This window comes from Pinus tabuliformis, chromosome 4_1 (genome assembly GCF_031772625.1).
Source record: "Pinus tabuliformis cultivar Carrire ecotype Pingquan chromosome 4_1, CPIR1, whole genome shotgun sequence".
Lineage (NCBI taxonomy): Eukaryota > Viridiplantae > Streptophyta > Pinopsida > Pinales > Pinaceae > Pinus > Pinus tabuliformis.
Genome location: NC_142303.1, coordinates 802150329 through 802170854, shown reverse-complemented (window position 1 = coordinate 802170854; position 20526 = coordinate 802150329). Strand labels below are relative to the sequence as shown.

The 20526-nt window shown below is 33.8% G+C and overlaps 1 protein-coding gene across 1 annotated transcript; it reads left to right on the top strand.

Moving 5' to 3' along the window:
- The first annotated feature begins 19045 nt into the window (after positions 1-19045).
- Positions 19046-19908, top strand: LOC149178630 (uncharacterized). Its single transcript, XM_089423674.1, has 2 exons — positions 19046-19385; positions 19509-19908. The coding sequence occupies exons 1-2, from the start codon at positions 19184-19186 to the stop codon at positions 19826-19828; spliced, it is 522 nt and encodes a 173-aa protein (XP_089279800.1). The 5' UTR covers positions 19046-19183; the 3' UTR covers positions 19829-19908.
- Positions 19909-20526: the final 618 nt, after the last annotated feature.

Below are 20526 nucleotides of genomic sequence, written 5' to 3'. Positions count from 1 at the left end.
AAAATGATGAAATCGATGTTCCATAATTGAAATACCTCTACAACTTAGTAATATCATCATCAATTCTAGTATTAGATCATTAATTAAAACTTGGTAAGGTGAAAATTCTATTGTATTACCTTTACTTGAATGAGTGATTTGATATATTAATAGAAGTTTGTAGAAAAGACTTTTAGCATACAGTATATCATTAAAATGGTCTTCATTTAGCTAAACTATTCTAGACCCTACACCACAAAAAGCTCTATGATCACCAACAAATGTTTATTTTGTATTATATTAATGAAGATAAGAAAAATTTTCTTTCTTCTTATTCATATGATATGATTATGTAGAATCAATAAGCCTCCCATTAAAAGAATAAGTAGATGTTATATTAAAGGAAAAACCAAAATTATAAAATGCATATTCATGGGAAGAAAATTTAAAAAAAATTGAAGATTAATTTTGTGATTATTCATTATTAATTATAAGGGCACAATCTTCTTGAAATATTTAAATTCCAAATGGCCATATCACTCACAAAATTACAATGTCTTTAATTCATCTTAATTTTTTATTTTGCTCCTTTATCATTAAGACAGTAAAAGGTTTTTAACCTTTTCTTATATTATTAATGTAATAGTTTTGCCTCTTTCAATGTGAATTTATTGTTTTGGTATACCACCAAAGTTTTATTATATATTCCTTTAATTATAATCACTTAAATACGCAACAAATTATCACATTCTCTAATCATATAATCAGAAAAAAGATCAAGAGAAGAATTTTTCTAAGTATCCCATTATCTAGTAAGAACTTCTCTAATAGAGGAAAATTACAAGAAAAAATCGAATAGGTAGTACCCATCTCAAGAAGAAGAGAATATATTAGTTGGTAAACTATCCGATAAAACTATAAAGTATGTTAAAATATTTTTATCATATAATCTTTAAAAAAACGATATTGTTAAATTAAAAAAACATGAAAACATATTATTAAAAAAAATATAACCTAAAATGAACTAGATAATAGTATATCTATTTTTAATTAATTTTGCATATCTTTTTTCAAACTTTTAGATATATACACCTCTCGAATGTTTTTATTTCACTCCCTTATAATATAAATCCCCTATTTGTTTATTGAAATCTAGAATTTACTTCTCCTCCCCCACCCGCCAGTCGTGAATAAGTAGAAACATAAATAACAAGACATTACAATGCGAAAAGAAACAAATCGAAAACCGGTGAGTGGAGTAGCTTCGCTGACAAGTAATTGCCCCACTCCCACAAAATTGACATGTCTCTACTTTGATATTCTCCACTAAATTGCACTTGACATTTCGCTTATTGGGCTTCATACTGTTTTTGTCAAAAACACGAAATCTGTTTGAACCTTCGGGGACGCTTCGTAGGCTTTTGTGACGTGATGGCTACCGACTTTACAAAAATCATAACTCTGTCTTGATAAGATCAAAGCATGATAAAGGACTTTAAAAGTGGCGCTAATTCCTTTAGAAATCCAGAAAAGCGCCCGTCCCATTCAAAACCGGCTGACAAGGTGGCAAAACCGCGTAGCCGCGGGACATACAGGATCAGCAAGAAAACAATCAGCTTCTTCGCCTTTCTTTTCGATGAATGTTTCCACTCAATTTGCCCTATAAATCAGAGATCTCTCAGCCCGACCGTTTTATCCAGACTGTTTTATTGTTGCAAGATTAATCTCCACATTCACTCGAGGATCCGAATACCTTAGATACTTGAGATTTGTAGGTCAGCGATGAACCCCAAAGTTGCGATAGCAATCCCCAAAGATGGTGTTAGGCTAGTGGGTTGAGGGATGAAATTTAATGGGCAAATTGCATATCACATGGTGATTAAATAGAGTTAAAAAAATATTATCAACAATATTTAACATTTTCAATTTTTTTCAAGGAAAAAATTGTTTTTCATCCCTAAGAAAATGTGAAGATACATAATAAGTAAATCCATATAATGCCCACAAGATGGGAAATTAAAACTGAGAGCTACCAACCATAGAAAAAAAAAGAGCAAAACATGGAGAACCGAAGAAAACTATGAAAACACAATAACAAAGTCCATGCCAAACCCAACGGAGGGCACAGAAATAGCCGAGTGCCTTGGCATTCCATTGAGAATCCAAGGGCCTTCAGGGCTCAAAGGTGCCCAAATTAAAAATGAAACCATCAACCAAGTGCTCAAAAAACATTCTTCGCAGAGGAGGGAGATTCCATGTTTGGAGAACGTCCGCAACCACATTTTGCTCCTTGTACACATGGAGGAAAGATTAGTCTTCAAAAGAGGAATGAAGAGCAACAATGTTAGCCATCCAGTGGTGAAGAAGAGGGACCTCAATCAAGTTCCACCCATGCAGCCAATAAATAAAAACTTTAGAATCCCTAGTTATCTTGATGGAATTGATAGCAAGCCCGTCAACATTCTGAAGAAGTCCTCGCAACACTACGATCTCTGCCCGACAATTTGTGCCACCCCCACCATTCCAAAAGAAACGAATTTCCTTATTGGGACAGGGTAAGGGATCCACAGCCGTAGAGTCCTTCAATAGAGGTTCCATCAAAAAGACCAAAAGGAAAATAAGACCCCAAGTCCCGAAAGATAACTCAACGGCGAGGAGACCCTGGGATCCAAGGGCCAGTCTCCAAAAAAATTACCCAACAATTTTGACAAACGTAGAATGGCAGTGAGGAAGCCGTTTCTCGAAAATAGATGCATTCCTAGAACATCAAATCCCCTATAGAACATACATATGGAGTGCTCTGTATGATCTATGCATCGTGGTCCAATACGTCAGGCACTCGTAGATAGAGGGCCAGACCCTATCAATCTGAAGATGCAATAATTTTGCCACATGGTCCTAAATGGCCTTAACAAAATAATCAAATGGGCCAGATTCTTTTGTTAAAAAGATAAAAAAAAATGAGCACAAATCCAGCGCTCTAACAGCCACTGGTAGCAAAAAAAATGGGTTATTTTCCACTCTGGCTTCTTCAAAGGGTAAGAAAGCATTAGGTGGCGGCCTATTATAAAAGCTACAAGCTCTCATTGCATTTAATTTAATAGTTAAAGGAATCATATATTTTATATACTAATCACATTTAATTTAATAGGTAGATTACCATTAATTTGACTTCACAAGGGTTCAAATAATAGATTAGTATTATCCAACTATATGGCTTTATAACTATATAGTATTTTAAATTTTTATGTTTTTTTTTTTTTTTCAATTATGTGGATTATTTTTTTCTAAAAGTTAGTAGGACCTATGAATTATAAGTTTGAGTTGTGAAATCTACACAATCTAAATGCTCCATATATTCTTTATTTTTGAGTATTGAATCCATTCATATTTATGTATTCTGGAAAGCATTTTAAAAAATAGAAAACTATGATCTCGCTAAAAACTATATCATTTAAGTCCAACTAAAAAACCTAAAAAGTAGAATAGTTACTCCTCTTTTGTTAAATAGTGGGATGTATAGTTAGCTATAAGAATAGAATATTTTAAATAATATAGTAGCACAACCACATTAATTGAGTGGTTGATATACACCCTATGACATATTCCACCATTTAATTTAATTGCACCGATTGACATTGAAAGAGGGAAAGTGACATTAATTAGCATATATTGACCACTTTATTTATGTGTGCTAGTTGAAAAACAACATACTTGAAGAGGATTAGTAGGCCATGGTTGACTATGGTTAAATTTGGTCAAGTTATGGTTGATCATGGGTGAAAATGGTTGATGTGGGCTAAACATCATTGAGCGTGGTTGTTGAGGGTTTTTTATGGTTGACTTCGATTGATGATCATTGACCATGGTCAACTATGGCTATATATGGTTTACCATAGATGACCATGGTTGAATAGTGTTGCATTGATTTGACCATGGTTAAACATGGTTGACTATCGTTGAAAATGTTGTCCATGTTTAACCATGTTGAGTGTGGAAGAGTCTATTTAAGCATGGAAAACTATGGTCAAATATGATTGACTATGGATGAACATGGTTGACCATGGTTGTCAATATTTAACTTAAGGTGAATATGGTTAACCATCGTTGATTATGAGCATGGTTGAATATGGTTGATGAGAGCTAACAATGGTTATAGAGAGTTGATCGTGGCTGATAATGGTTGAAAAGGGTCAAACATGGTAAAAAATGGTTGATGGTGGTTGATAGTGGTTGATGATGGTTGACAAGATTAATGAGGATTAACCATGATTAATTAATGATTGATGTAGATTTACCATTAGGGACAACAATATACGATTAGTAACAAGGCTTGCTTATGGTTCACCATGGTTAACTATGGCTAACCATGGTTGACCATTGTTGAGTTAGTTTGACCTTGCTTGAATATGGTTGACTTCTTGTCCATGTTCAACATGTTCAAGCATAAAAGAGGTTGTAAGAGAATGGTTGACTATGGATGAACATGGTCTACAATGTTTAATTACATGTGAATATGGTTGAGCATGTTGACTATGTTTTTAAAGTGGTTGACCATGGAAGTCCTTAGATAGCCATGGTGACCATCTTTGTTTATGGTCGACCTTGTTTGATAATCGTTGAATAAGGTAAACTATATTTGATTATGGGTGAATAGTGATACCAATGGTTATGAATGTTTAATGATTGGTCAATGTGGTTAAGGATGATGATTATGGTTAATGATGCCCAACCATGTTGCCCATGGTTTACTATGGGAGACAATGCAGAGCTTGGTTAAGGATGGTTTGTCCATGGTTGACCTTAGTTGATTATGTTAACCATGTTGACCAAAGCCAAGAAAGAGTTGTCCATGGTTGACCTTAGTTGATTATGTTAACCATGTTGACCAAAGCCAAGAAAGACTTGTCCATGGTTGACCTTAGTTGATTATGTTAACCATGTTGACCAAAGCCAAGAAAGAGTTGTCCATGGTTGACCTTAGTTGATTATGTTAACCATGTTGACCAAAGCCAAGAAAGAGTTGACCATGTCCAACACAGTTGACCGTGTTTTCTATATCAACCACATTAAGAGTAGTTGATATATTCCAATTGAACATGTTTGACCATGAAGACTATATATGTGCATGGTTGGTCAATACTAATTAGGGCTAACCATTGTGACATTGTAACCATGATTGACTATTCTAACATTGTGATATTGGGGTCATGTTTGACCTCGTTGATTATGGTTTATAAGGGTTAACCATGCTTTCTATGCTAGCTATGTTAGCTATGGTTGATTGTATTGAATGTTTTAACTATGATTGACTATGTGATGATGTTGATTATGGTTGATCATGGGATTATGGATGAAAATGTTTGACCATTGTGAGATATTGTGACTATGTTGACTAGGGTCAACCATGTTTGAACATATTTGGAAATGAATACTATGTTAGACCATGTTTTATCATGGTTGACTATGGGTGACTATTACCACATCATCATATTATGATACTAAGATATGGTTTTCACATTGTAGCATTAAATTTTTATCATCACATTGTAATGTTGATTTTTCTTCATTGAATATTCATGTCAAATTTTGGTTGACACGTTCTAACATTGTTATTTTTTTTATCACATTGCAACATTGTTTTTCAATTCGACACATTGTGACAATGATTTTTGTTTATCTCAATGTGATGTTAATTCTTTTTTGGCACAGTGTGATGATTTATGTTCATCACATGTGATGTCATTTTTGTTAGTTTCATTGTCACACTGATATTTGTTTGTTACATTGTGATGTTGATATTTTTTTATCACATTATAGCATCAAATTTTGTTTTTCACATTGCAATGTCAATTTTTGTTCTTCACATGCAACTTGGAATTTTTTATGTTACATTGTGATATCAATTTCTGTTTGTCAAATTGCAATCTTGATTTTAGTTCATTACATGTGATTTCAACTTGTATTCAACACATTACAATCTCGATTTTTCTTCATCGCATTTCCATGTTGATATTTGTTTATCACATTGTAATGTCAACCTCATCTTTTTTTATCACATGGCACTGTTATTATTTGTTCATCACGTTACAAGTCAAATTTTTCCATCGTGTTATGACATTGATTATTGTTCATCACATTGTGACATTGCTTATTGTTCATCACATTAAAACTTTCATGCTTTTTTATCACATTTTGATGTTGATATATTTTCATCACATTATGACATTACTCAACTTTTTTACCATGGTTGAGTTTGTTTGAATATGGGTGAATAAGGTGAACTTAGTTGACCATTATTGTTGATGATTAACTATAGATGAATATGGTTGTTCATGGTTGTCAACGTTTAACTATAAATTAATATGGGTGATAATGACTACTAAAGATTAAGCTGATTGACCATAGTTACGCAGTGTGAACATGATTTGACCATAATCGTTAATGTATAACTATAAATAAATAGATGATCATATTAACTACAATTATATTATTATCAAAGTTATATTATAAAATTAATATTTTAAGCGATAGTACCATTGTTATTAAATTTAGTCAAAAGATTATTTATTTAACATATGAAGTATGTTTAGATGAGAACTTTTCCAGAGAGATCACATTGAATATTTTCTTGGAGCCAACATTTTGAACCCTCCATTGTGGTTCATCATCATGGCAAAGATGGAGTACCTGATCTAACATTAACAATATATATAGGTGGAGATGCTTCAGAAAAACAATGAAAAAAATTGATCTGTTAGAAAGTCCAAAAATAAAAATAAAAATAAAATTAAAATTAAAAATTTTTGAAACATTAAAAAGTCAAAGTAAAATAAAAATAATAACTACATGATAATTGAAACATTCAAAGACATTCTCATAAATCGAAATAAAAATGGAAAATAAAGAATATATAAAAATATAAAGATAAAACACTAAAATTATGAAATAAATAAAAAAATCAATAACAAATTAATGAATAATACAAATTTAGAAATCCGTCGATCGGGGTGACGGAGATGGTAGTGCACCATAATGGCGGTGTCAGAGGTATGATGGAACAAGGACAATGTAGCTCGCATGAGAGCTAACAAGTATGCGGAGAGGCACTGTCGTTTGGTAATGAAAGATGGCAGAAGGAATGTCAGGTCAGTGAATGGTGGGAAGGATGGTAATGACGGCACGACAAGACAACAGGGTGGTGGCATGCTGGAGTATAGAAGGAGTCGAGCAGAGAGGAAGGGTAGAAAGTGAGGGACACAAAGAAGGAGCCGGACGAGGGAGCCACATCCTACACCAGCGAGCAGGGAACATACTATTGGATAGAAGGTAGTAGGGAGATGGCTCGGGCAAGCTGCGGACGGGGTCGAGGGTGTGATCGCAGTCACCAAGGACATACAAGCACTCGCCTGGGGCCACAAAATAGTAATACCCCGGGCAAATGGCGAGGTCGTCGACCGATGGATGAAGCCATAGAGGAAGTAGCCATAGCTTATATGAGAAATATATATGAAGGTATACAAGAAATAATTGAAGACATGGAAGCGGAAGTGAAGGAGGAGGAGTCTGAGGAGGAAATGGAAGAGTGGAGGGGTATGGTTTCTGACCCGGGTAACACAAGGGGCAGAATGTCTCAATACAAGCATACACTACACCTTTACTAGCTCATGAAGAAGCTGCTCTGCAAGGCAGTTGAGCAAGTTTCAATGGGCATGGTTTTAATAACCAGAGACAAGCCTGACTATAAGAAAGACTTGAAGATCATACAATTCCAGCTCTGCAAACAGGACATGAGACTGGACTGAATAGAGAGAAACATCCCAGGCATTGCAAACAAGGGTCCAGTGCATGGGGGTTCAGCAGTAGACCCAGCAATGGTGGAACCAAACCAGGAAGATTAGGATGAGTAAACTTAGCCTCTTTTTTTTTTTAAGAATGGAACTGTGCTCTTTTTTAGCGGAAAGTATCTTTATATTTCTGAATGTCCATAGGAATAGTAGATAAAAACTCTATTTTCAATTGTTCGGTTTACATAGCATGGCTTGAAAGACTACAGACATACCAATTTTGGATGGCTTATGTTATATTTAGGTGGCTCAAAGCTTGGTTTCCCATTGGGCAAGCTGGGGTCACCTATGCCTTGTATGTGTTCTCAGTTTGCGGTTTATAAATAGAAAAGGACCTACCTAAACTTACAAAAAAAAAAACAAATTTAAAAATATCTAACAATTCTATATATAATTTTAAAAAAAAAAAAAAAACAAACAAACAAACATAAAATTAATGAAAAATACAATTTCCAACCTATCTACCAATACTATATATTCCCAATATTGATATCTACTAATATCTATCCCAAAATACATAGTCTTCTTCATTTTATTATACATGTGTCATATGACATATATGCATAATTTTTTTTTGTGCTATATAGAGTTTTGTTGATATCCCCAATATTGATATCTATTAATATCTATCCCAAAATACATATTCTTCTTCATTTTATTATACATGTGTCATATGACATATATGCACAATTTTTTTTTGCGCTACATAGAGTTGTTGATAGATCGTTTGATGAAAATTTGTAGGTCCCAAAACAACTATTCCTATGGAATTTTCTCGAGTGTATTTTCCAATGGGGAATGAAGTGACTCGTTTCATGGTTATTTTTGCTTTGTTAGTTTCTGTTGCAAGAGCTGCTTCATGCCTTTTGGGGCTCCATCACCTATGAGTTTGGTTTGCCCATAATTTGGTTTATAATGTTGCATTCATTATGACTACTTGGGCTTTCACACTACTCATAATCAGCAATATTCCATGACATGATGAGGCCTCTCTGAACATTTTGTAAATATTTCTGAGATTTGGAGTTATATTGGATGTATCTAAGCTATTTTACGTATTAATATATAAGTGTGAAAAATATATAAGTTTTGAGAGAAATTAAAAAAAAAATATTCATTCATATTTTTCTTAAAATAAAATAAAAAGGGAAATATTAAAAAAAATATTCATTCACATTTAAAAAGGAAAAAAGAAAAATTTTTAAAAATACAAAATTCTAAAACATAAAAAGAAAGAATATCAAAATTAAATGTAAAATGTCACCAATTGGAAATGGAAGTTTTTTGGTATTTTGTTTCTAAATATTTGTTCATAGAAAAATACGATTTTTTAATATTACAGAGGTTGGAAATTTTTTATTTTATTTTCTAATTAATACTAACCCATGATTTATTCTTCATTAAAAATACACCCAACCCATTATTTACCCTTCATTAAAAATAATCTCGATATTTTAATTTATATAAATTAAGATATTAATTGTATTTTTAATATTTAATATGCTTTTAGGCCACTTGGGCACCATTCATGCTTAAGGTAGGTAAATCATATTATTAAATAAATTCACCTATACCGAAATTTAATAATTAAAAGTTGTCATGTCATATTAAGTACTTGTATCTATTTTAAGTCTTAAAGGATTTTGACTGGCTTACAAATTATGATGTGTAAATTCAATGTTAACTTTTGAAAATAAAATTTCCTCTAATCAATGGCGGCCCCTTGTTTCAGATATTAAGCATGGATGTGAACATGCACTCTGAAGATATGTTGTGTTTTTTTCAATGAATTTTTTTAAAATGATTTATTAGTCATATTCATATAATTGTTGAAAACCTTACATATTCCATATACTACCTCCCATTGTCATCAAGATGGGTTTTTCCATATGGTCAATGTTTTTATAGCTAGTGGAATCACATCAAGTTGTAGGAAATTTTCCATCTCATAACATATGTTGAAAACTCATCTCAACCAACTAGTAGGTAGGTCCAAGGTGTAAAACATCTACCCAAATTTGGAAAATATTTGCAAAATCTAAGGAGAAGAAATCATTCAAAATGAGGGTTTTTCTTTTACTTATTTACATTTAGATTTGGTACCTACAAGTTTTCTATCCACCCATAAATCGAACTCTTAGAGGGATATCTAACCAATAAGTTGTAGGTTTAGGGAAGCGAATAATTCACAAGTCAGGGCATGATCTACAACTACTTTCTAGCCAGTCTTGTTTCTAGTGAGTTTGGCTCTTATGTAGATTGTAAGACTTAGGACCTAGTTAACTTAGCTTGGCAGCTGGAACGAGAAAAGTTTGACTGGAGAAACTCATATTACAACAAGGATTTCATATTTTTTCAAATATTAATTAGGATTTTTTTGATACAAGGATAAATAACATATACGAGGAAAGTGAGAACTATTCCTTCCTTAACATCAGTAAGTCAATCTGGTGCTTAAAAGTTGAAATATCGCTAACATATATTCCTCAACTAGCAACCATTTTGGAATGAATACTTTAGATTTGAAGGTATGAATGATCATGTCTTATGATCGCGAGGTAGATTTTATAGGCCATTTTGTCACATCCGATTAGTGACCCTCCTAATGGGATAAATCAACATCCTATTCCCCCTTGTCACCATCTTGCACAACGCCCTAAACATGTACCCTTCATTTCCCAGAGTTTCAGCCCTAAACTGTTTCATTTGTGCCAGTTTGAGTACCAACACTCCCTATAAGTCTACTAGGGTGCGTTCACTAGTAGGTTGCTCCATTGTGGCCTATGTTGGTCACCAGTAGGTTTCTCCCCTTTGCACCTACGTTGGTTCTAGAAATTTAAGAGAATGAACGTGATTCCGAAAGCTTCACCTTCAAGGAGTTTCTAGAAGTTGTTAGAACTACTTACCTTGGATAAATCATTTAGATCCTATCCATCCCTACATTGGATGTTTCACCACTTATTCTTTGATCCTATCCCCCCATCAAAGGTGGATCTCTTACAATAGAATGGTAATTGGATAAGAAATCCTAACTTACCTTGCTTCTCTATATATTTCCATCCCGCTATGAGGTTTGGGGTTGGATTTTGGAGAATAATTCTACCCTTTGTTTTTGTAGTGAGTGGTCATCATTCTATGCATTTAGTGTGATTGGAGGTGCATATTGTGACAAGGAAAGGACAAGTCAACAACTTGGAGGAGCTCTTCTACAAGATCAACTACTACTTATGGTTGTAATCTCCTTCCATTTATAGTAATGCAATGAACTAATTGTTTTCCTATCTCTGATGTTGTTTAATTTAAGGAGAATGATTAGGTTCCTTGTCTATCTATTGTTCTAGGTTAACCAATGACCTAGGGGAGATACTTTTGTGTGCAATCGTAGATCCCCTATAAAAAATTGGTGACTAACTATGAAAAAGGAAAACCTTAGTGAAACATGGCTAAGAGGTTCTCTTGGGTATTGTTTTCTACCTTTTCAGACCTAAAGGATTATCTACGAAAAGGGACATCTGGATTTTTCTTTTTCACCTCTTTTTCAAACTCTTTAAACATGAAAAAGATGTCAATTTTTACCTTCAGTGGACTTGTTAAAACATCAAACGGTGATGGAATTTTCGAACATGACAAGGTCGAACCACTCCTTCTTAGGGTTCGTTAAATATATTAGAAGGTATTGATCTGAAGGATGGACTTACAGATCAAGCATATGCTATCCTCCTCAAGCTTGTTAAAACATAAAGAGGTATTGACTAGTATGGTTGGGGAAACTGGAAAATAAGGGATTCCATTTTTCTAATGGCAATGATTTGCTCTTGAACATGAAACTCTTCCACTTCATCTTCGTGGTTGTTAGGTTGGGTAATCTACTTGTCTTTTTGTTATCATATTGTTTTCAAAGCCTCCATCTCGGTTTTGGGTCAATGCTACCAATTCCATTCAGTGTCGTTGGTGTGTTCAAGAGAAGTCATTCAGTTGATCTCTGCTATAATACTCTTAAGCCTTCATTTCATGTTTTTCTTTCTTGATCCAGTTTCATATCATCATCATTATGTCTTAGTCATCATACCAATTTCGTGTCATTGATGGGGGATATATTAAGGCCCTCCTACGACGGGTCACTTCTTGTCGACGTTGGCACATCATCCAGGAAGTTGTCTTAAAAACACCCCTTGGTACCTTGGTGCTTGGATACATCAATGGAAATTTTCCTCACTCTTGGTGACAGGTTTACATCAATGGCCTTTGACCAAAAGATTATTTGTGGTGTTTGACTTCAACTCATTTCTTCACACCATACAATTTGTATTATGGTACCTTGAGAGAAGTCTATTAATAGCTTACATCATTGGTCAGTAATAATATGCTGCCAACCATGTTCTACTCTAGCTCATTGATTCACATGGTTAGACTCGTACTTTTATTGGTCATGTGAATGAGATCTAAAATACCCCAGTTCTAGTTTCATCCATTCGAGCTTAGATTTCAGGATTATAAATATATCACAATGTATGGTGGTTGTGATCATATTGACAGTCATCCAGTCATGGGCCCACCAATTGCATCAGTGGATGTGTCATTTGATCATTGTGCATGTTATGTTAATTTATGAGCTGAGTATGGGTATGCCTCCCTCAGCATACAAATATGTCATGTTGTAAATGTATTATAACAGATGAAGCTCGCCATTTTTCCTTAATCCCTACATGTCACAAGGTAAATCACTTCAATCACCATTCATCATCTTTGACTTTGTGCTTTAGGGGGAATTTTGTTATAGACCATTTTGTTACATCCGATCAATGAGCCTCCTAATGGGATCAATCAACATCTTATTCCCCATTGTCACCATCTTGCACAAATCCCTAAGCATGTACCTTTAATTTCCCAGAGTTTCAGCCCTGAACTACTTCATCTAAGCCAGTTTGAGGACCAATGCTCCCTATAAGCCTAGCGGGGTGCGTTCACTAGCAGTTTTCTCCATTGTGGCATGTGTTGGTCGCCAACAGGTTTCTCCCTTTTGCACCTACTTGGTTCTAGAAATCTGGGAGAACGATTGGGATTCCGGAAGCTTCACCTTCTAGGAATTTCTAGAAGTTATTAGAACTACTTACCTTGGATAAATAATTTGGTTCCTATCCATCCCTACATTGGAGTTTTCACCACTTATCCTTTGATCCTATCCCTCCATCAAAGGTGGATCTCTTACCCTATATGGGTAAGAACTCCTAAGTTACCTTGCTTCTATATATATTTCTAGCTTGCAATGAGGTTGGTGGTTGGATTTTCGAGTATAATCATTGTACATGTTATGTTATCTTATGAGATGAGTATGGGTATGCCTCCATCAACATACAAATATGCCATGTTGTAAATGTGTTGTAATAGATGAATCTCATCAGTTGTCCTTGATCCCTACTTGTCATAAGTTAAAGTAGCTCAGTCATCAATCATCATCTCTAAAATTGCGCTTTAGGGGGCATTCTATTATAGTCCATTTTGTCACATCCGATTAGTGAGCCTCCTAATGGGATCAATCAACATCATATTCCCCCTTATCACCATCTTTCACAGAGCCCTAAGAATGTACATTTCATTTCCAAGAGTTTCAGCCCTTAACTGCTTCATCTGAGCCATTTTGAGGACCAATGCTTCCTATAAGCCTACTAGGGTGTGTTCACCAGTAGGTTGCTCCACTGTGGCCTACGTTGGTCACCAACAGGTTCCCTTTGCACCTACGTTGGTTCTAGAAGTCTAAGAGAAGATCGAGATTCTGCAAGGTTCACCTTCTAGGAGTTTCTAGAAGTTGTTAGAACTCCTTACACTAGATAAATGATTTGGATCCTATCCATCCCTACATTGCAATTTTCACCACTTATACTTTGATCATATCCCTCCATCAAAGGTTGATCCCTTACCCTAGAATTGTAATTGGATAAGAACTCCTAATTTACCTTGCTTCTCTATATATTTCCAGCCATCTATGAGGTTAGAGGTTGGCTTTTGGAGAATAATTCTTCCCTTATATTGTTGTAGTGAGTGGTCATGATTGCATGCACTTAGGGTGATTGGAGGTGCATATTGTGATAATAAAAGGACAAGTCAACAACTTGGAGGAACTATTTTACAAGGTCAACTACTACTTATGGTTGTAATCTCCTTCCATTTATAGTAATGCATTGAATTCACTATTTTCCTATATGTGATGTTGTTTCATATATTTTAATACCATGTTGATCTATTTAATGAAGTACTTAGATGATATTGCATACATCTCATAATTTCTTGGCTTGTGTTATCTGATTGTGCAAGTTCTAATTTTGGTAATCGAAGCTGGAATTGGAGCTTCCAAGATAAAGAAGGAGTGAAGCGTACAAAGGATTCCAGGTAGGCCTTACTCCATTATCTATTTACTTTAAGGAAAATCATTGGGTTCCTTGTCTCTTTGTTGTTCTAGGTTAGCCACTGACCTAGGGGAGATACTTTTGTCCGCAATCATAGATCCCATAACAGTAGATAAGATGTAGAGATAGATAATGGTTTATTATAGAGAAAGGTTTAAAATATACACCATTTGGACATAATGAGCATAATCCCTTAATGGGATAATTACTTTTTCACCTTTGTTAACTTGGAAACCTTAACCAACCGACAAAATTTCCATAAATGCATGTTTTTTGAACCTCGATGTAATGTGTTTATTAATTAGAACATTATCAAATTTCAAAATTCCACCAACATTCATGACAAGTCTATCTACTTAAGGTCCACCTTGCCAACTTACCTTAGTCAAATATATTTTAATTCTACTTATCCTTGCAACTTAATTTTATCAAACTGTTGATGATGGTAATTATACTTTAGTAAGCCCCCTTATTGGCCAAGTTGTTAAGTGTTACATAAAACTTGTCTTGAAATTTTACAAATTTGGTGTTGGACAAGGGATTGGTACATATAATGCAAAATTTCTCTCTACTTTGGATGTTATTATGAATGAAGTGGTGATGAATATCCGCATGCTTCATCCTTGAATGCAAAAAATAGTTTCTCACCAACTTCAGGGTGCCCAAATGGTCACAATATAGTGGTTTTCTTCATTCTATTAAACCCTTGTATCCTCCAATATTATGCTTTCCCACAATCCCTCATATGCACTGGATACAACTTTATAATATTTTTTGTGCATGATGCTAGAATTTTTGTTTACTTCTCACTTTCCATGAAATTGAATTTGAACCCAACCTTAATACATATTTGGTGGTAGAATTTCCATCATCTGATGATCTAACTAGTTTACATTTGTGAAACTTATCAAATTGAATTGATCATTCTTGACCAACTCAACACCAAAATCAACAGTTCCCTAAACACAAATTAGTATAAGTTAGATAGATTAGACATCTTCTAGTTGTTTGTATAAGGTAGTACCTACCTTCCTTAGATCCTTCATGTACATAGCTTCAATCTAGTCTTTAATGGTTTTGTTGATGGTTTGCAATACTCATCTTAAATTTCCTAAGCAATTCTTTACCATACTTTTCTTGAAAATAAAAGATATTTTTGACATTTTTCCATGCCTCCAAACTGAGACATCGGTGCAAAAGTCCCAAATCTATTATCCCAAATGCTGCTTCCAAGTCATGCTCCATTTGAGAATTGATTTGCACCACCCCCATATTATGATATCATCTATATAAACTACAAGAATAATGATTCCCTTAGCATTTTGTTTGATGTATAAATTTGAAGTTGATTCTCTCTAAAAAAATATTACCTCGTAGATTCTCATATATTTTTGGATACCTTGCCCTTGGTAGTTACTTGAAACCATAAAATTATTTTATTAGTGCATGAGTAATATTCTCCTTATTTGTCTCTTAGTTGATTCATGTATACCTCCTCCCTAAACTTCCCATTTAAGAATGCACTCTTTACATTCATTCGATAGATAATCACAATAAATTGCTTTGTGTGCCAACACCAACTTATTTGTTATGATTTTTTTTTATGAGGTAGATGTCTCTTTAAAATCAACCCCTTCACAGTATGCATACCCTTAGCTACAAAACTCAAATTATTTTTAGCATTGGATTCATTTTCATTATACTTTGCAAATGGAAGACCCATTTGCAACCAAAACTTTTCTTCTTGTTAAGAAGTTTGACCAACCATTGGTCTTATTTTCCTCAATGATGCAAACTTTGATCCATTGCATCACTCCTTATTTGATCGTGTCTTTACTAACATCATTTTTTCATATGAATAATTTATGTTTTCACCCATAAGAGAAAAATTAATATAATTTACCTATTTCTTCATCTTATCTATTACAATTTTTGTATGCTTTCTAGGTACCGAAGAATGAAATTTTTTCTCCCTTATCCTTGCTACAAATTAAGGGTATTAAACTATCCCAAGGCGTGTTCCAAGCTACTAGTGATAACATCTCACTAGTGGAAATTTAGCTCTTCCATCCAATACACTAAGTGACCCCAACCTAGGTTTAACCTAATTACCAAAAAGGAAAAAAAGTGTTTGTTTATTTTCTCTATAAGCTACCTCCTCATATGCTAAAGTAATAATGATAATACAATAACATTCTTAGGAAATCTATATGTTATTATCTTGTGTTTTAGTGAAGATAATAATTGTCATGTTTTCCAAAGATGTTGATAACATTTGATTTACAACAAATCATTATGTGGCATGAAGATTTACTCCCTCTACTCTACTTGATAACATATTTTAGTCTAAAATCATCCAACACCATTCTTTACCTAAGCCAACCCACAACATATCATTCTAAGATGTAGATGTGTTTTACTTCTCTTATACTCTGCCTCAAAGTGGATTTTAATTTAAAATCAAGCAATTGTTCATCTCATTTGTTTTAAGTTTGAAACTGTAACAAGATTTCCAAAGTAGGCCCCATCACTGTTGAAAATTGACATCTTAGGGATGAATTTTTTAAAATAGAAGAGTCTAAAAATATAATTTTTTAAAAATAGAAAGGCTCAAGTATTACTTGTCAAAAATAGTAAACCGCCTTGCATCAATTGGTAATCTAGTATTGTTGATGGAAAATCCCTTTTGATCATCCATCAATCCTAATAGTTCAATTTCGACTTAATCATCAATATTGTTATTATTATTATTATTGAAAATAAATTCAAGTCTCCCAATCATGAGACTCAATCATGTCATATGTAACTCTCCTCAATTAATGCATATGTTACTCTCTCTCTCTCTCTCTCTCTCTCTCTTAATGGATTCATTCCTCTCTCTTTAATGATTTTACACACACTCTCTCTCTTAATGGATTCATTCCTCTCTCTTTAATGATTTTACACACCTCCTACACTCTCTTGCACACTTTAATGATTCGCCATAAAAATATTCGTCTTACACCTCTTTAATGCTTAAGTTACACTTCTCTCCTAAATGCATAAGTTACATTCATATCCTTTATGGCATAAGTTACACTCCTATTTAGGCATATGTAACTCCTCCTCAAGGCATAGGCGTTACTCCCTCATGAATTTGACCTCCGCGTTCTTCCTATATATTTGTGCCTCTCATCTTCAATACACTTGTGCTTGTGAAAGGAGAGTTTGAACTTGAGAAAGAGAGAGTTGGAGAGCCGAGAGAGAGAGAGAGAGAAGATCTTGGAAAGCCAAAGTGATTCAATGTTTGCATCAGCTACTCCTATCAGAGATATTCTTCAAATTTGGGTGAACTTCTACTTTGTATCTCTAATGAACAACTGATTTGTAATAAAAGAAGAATCTGGTTGGGTTTTCCCCTTATGGGTTCTACCTTGGTCATTGACCTAACTTCTTTATGTCTCATTGATTTCTTGGTTATCTTCCATTGTGCATATGGTTTATGTTCTATCTACAATTGCTTAACTTTTTTTGCAGCATAAAGAAATTTTGGATTTAAGTGATTGTAACAACATAGAATATCATAATTTCAACAATTGCATGGTGTTTGCTATGAGGAAGTGTGCATAATTTATGAGAACAAGACTTATAATCAGGTGCTTTTAATTGTTGACAATTAATTTTAATGTTAATTCGATTGTTATTGAGAAATTTTGATATAAAAAATAGATTTTAAAATAGAATATATGTTATCATTATTTTATAAAGGAATAATTTCAATAAATCATTTGTATGTTATTGTCATTTTGTGTTTTTTCTTATGATAAATATGTGAAAAATTTTAACATAATTGTGTTATTGAAAAATAATTTTTGATTAACTTATTATCAAAACATCATTTATAAAGAGAATTCTTAAAAAAAATATAAAAATCCAAAATATCAAAAAAAAAAATTATCTAATAAATAAAGAGGAATCTAGATATTCCTATTCCAACACTAGCTCTAATTCTTAAAAAAAAACAAACAAACAAACAACTAAACACAAAATTACTCATTTTTCCTAATCAAACATATATACCACCTTCCTAAAATTTGTTATCCCAATAATGTTAGAAGCACACACCCATTGTCACTGTTTTTAATAGCCACAATTATCCCAAAATTCCTATAAAACACGACCGAGAAAAACCAATTAACAACCTAACATCCAAACCCCATCAAAATAAAATTTATCAAAAAAATCACTTACTTTTCATACCTTGTCTGACAAGTAATTGCGCCACTCCGCACAAAAATGACATGTCTCTACTTATCATGATCTTCTCTACTAGCTTGCACTTCACTCAAGGTACTTGGATTTTATAATGCGTTGGTCAAAACACGAAATTTGTTGGAACTTATCCACCCGCTGCAGGGTAACGGATGGATAGACGCGGCCCTTTTCGTTACCTACTTTTCAATAATGATCATTATCTCATGATAACATAAAAAGCATGATAAAGGACGTTACAGGTAGCTGTAATTCCGTTAGAAATTCAAAATAGTAGTTGTCAACTTCAAAACCTTAAATAATTGAGAATGACGACATGGCAAAAACGCGTAACCGCGGATTAACATGATCAGGTAGCGCTAATTCCTTTGGAAATTCAAAACGGTATTTGTCAACTTCAAAACCTTAAATAGTGGAGAATGAGGACATGGCAAAAACGCGTAGCCGCGGATTAACATGATAAGGAAGCAGACGATCGGCTGCTTCATCTTTCTTTTCATTGAATGATTGCCCTCAATTTACCCTATAAATCAGATATCTCTCAACCGCAGCGTTTCATCCAGAGCGTGCTCCTGACAGAAATTCATTGTTGCAAGAGATTGCGAGAGGCAAATCATCAAAATTATTTAATCTTTTTTCTTTCTGCTGGTCGTTAACGAAGGACTGCTGTCTTACAATACTCTAGAGAATTGTGGGTTAGCAATGGATGTGGGAGTTGCGATATCAGTCCCCAAAGGTTATGCTGGGCACATGTGCCATATGTTCCCCGCGTTCTCACGACCAGTGCCGCAGAAACATAATGGGAGAGTTCCCACTGTTTCTGCTGCAAAGGGAAAGAGAGGAGTTAACCCGAGGGATCTCGTTATAAAAGCTGCAAGCTCCGGCGAATACCAGTTTGGTTCAGGTAGTGTTGTTGTTTGTTTTTTTTTTTTTTAATGTTAGATTGCAGAAATTATAGTTATTGACTGTTATGGCATGATTGGTCCTTTATACTGTTACATTAAGTGCTGAATTGTATTGAATGCAGGTCGCCGGAGCAAGATTGACGCGAATATGATATTTCTGAGAAAGCGAATGTTCTACCTCAAAATGCAGGAGATAAACTACCAGACTCCAGAAGAATACATGCAATGGGAGAAAGAAGTGTATCCCGCTTATCATGCGCAGGTATTCAGGGCAATCGAATGGTTGCAGCACACTTTGATCAACACTCGCCCTATAATTGCAATCACACTTTTGAGTTTGATATGTTCCAGCGTTCCGTTATCGCTTTTGATTGTATCAGCGAGTCCTGTATGCCGCGTGGGTCAAATTACGATGGCCTTTTTGAGCAGTTTGCACGGTTAATCATGTGTAGATGACATAAGTGGAAAATGTAATTTCCCGTGATGGGCAGCAGACAATTAATTACAACTGTCATTTTTCCACTCACTTTTTCAAATTTAATAGTTACAGCGGTCGCATAAGACGCAAAGAGCGCAACTCAGCAATTCTAAGAATTATTGTTTTCATATATTTTATATATTTAATTATATTTATTTTAAAAATAAATTAACATTAATTTATTTAAGAGGGTTTAAGAAATAAATTAGTACAGATAATTTTTTTCGTAATATATGTGTGAATTGTAAAACTAATTTATATTCTAAAATGATATGAATGGTTTTGATTTTTTTTTTTTTAATTATTATTAATTTCGTGGAGATGGTCATATTTCATTAGAATTTGGTTTTTTTCTTTTCAAAAATATGATGGTGGGAGTGTTTGAATAGTTCTTTTTTAATGGTAGAAATGGATGGAGCATCATCCAAAAAACCTCTCAAGCACTCAAAATCTTGAAACTTGAACAAAGTGTTTGAATAGTTTTCTTTAATGGTGAAAATGGATCGAGCACCATAAAAAAAACTCTTTGAGCACTCAAAATCTTGAAACTTGAACAAATAAATTGGAAAAGCAGACATGGTGCACATAATACACACAAAAATAATTAGTATATTACATTTTGAAACCAAAATAGAATCACATATTCCAAACTACTAGAATAT

Coding starts and splice junctions, on each gene's coding strand:
- LOC149178630 (XM_089423674.1), top strand. CDS start 19,184: ATGGATGTGGGAGTTGCGATATCAGTCCCCAAAGGTTATGCTGGGCAC. Junction 19,386..19,508: donor CGAATACCAGTTTGGTTCAG/GTAGTGTTGTTG, acceptor TATTGAATGCAG/GTCGCCGGAGCAAGATTGAC.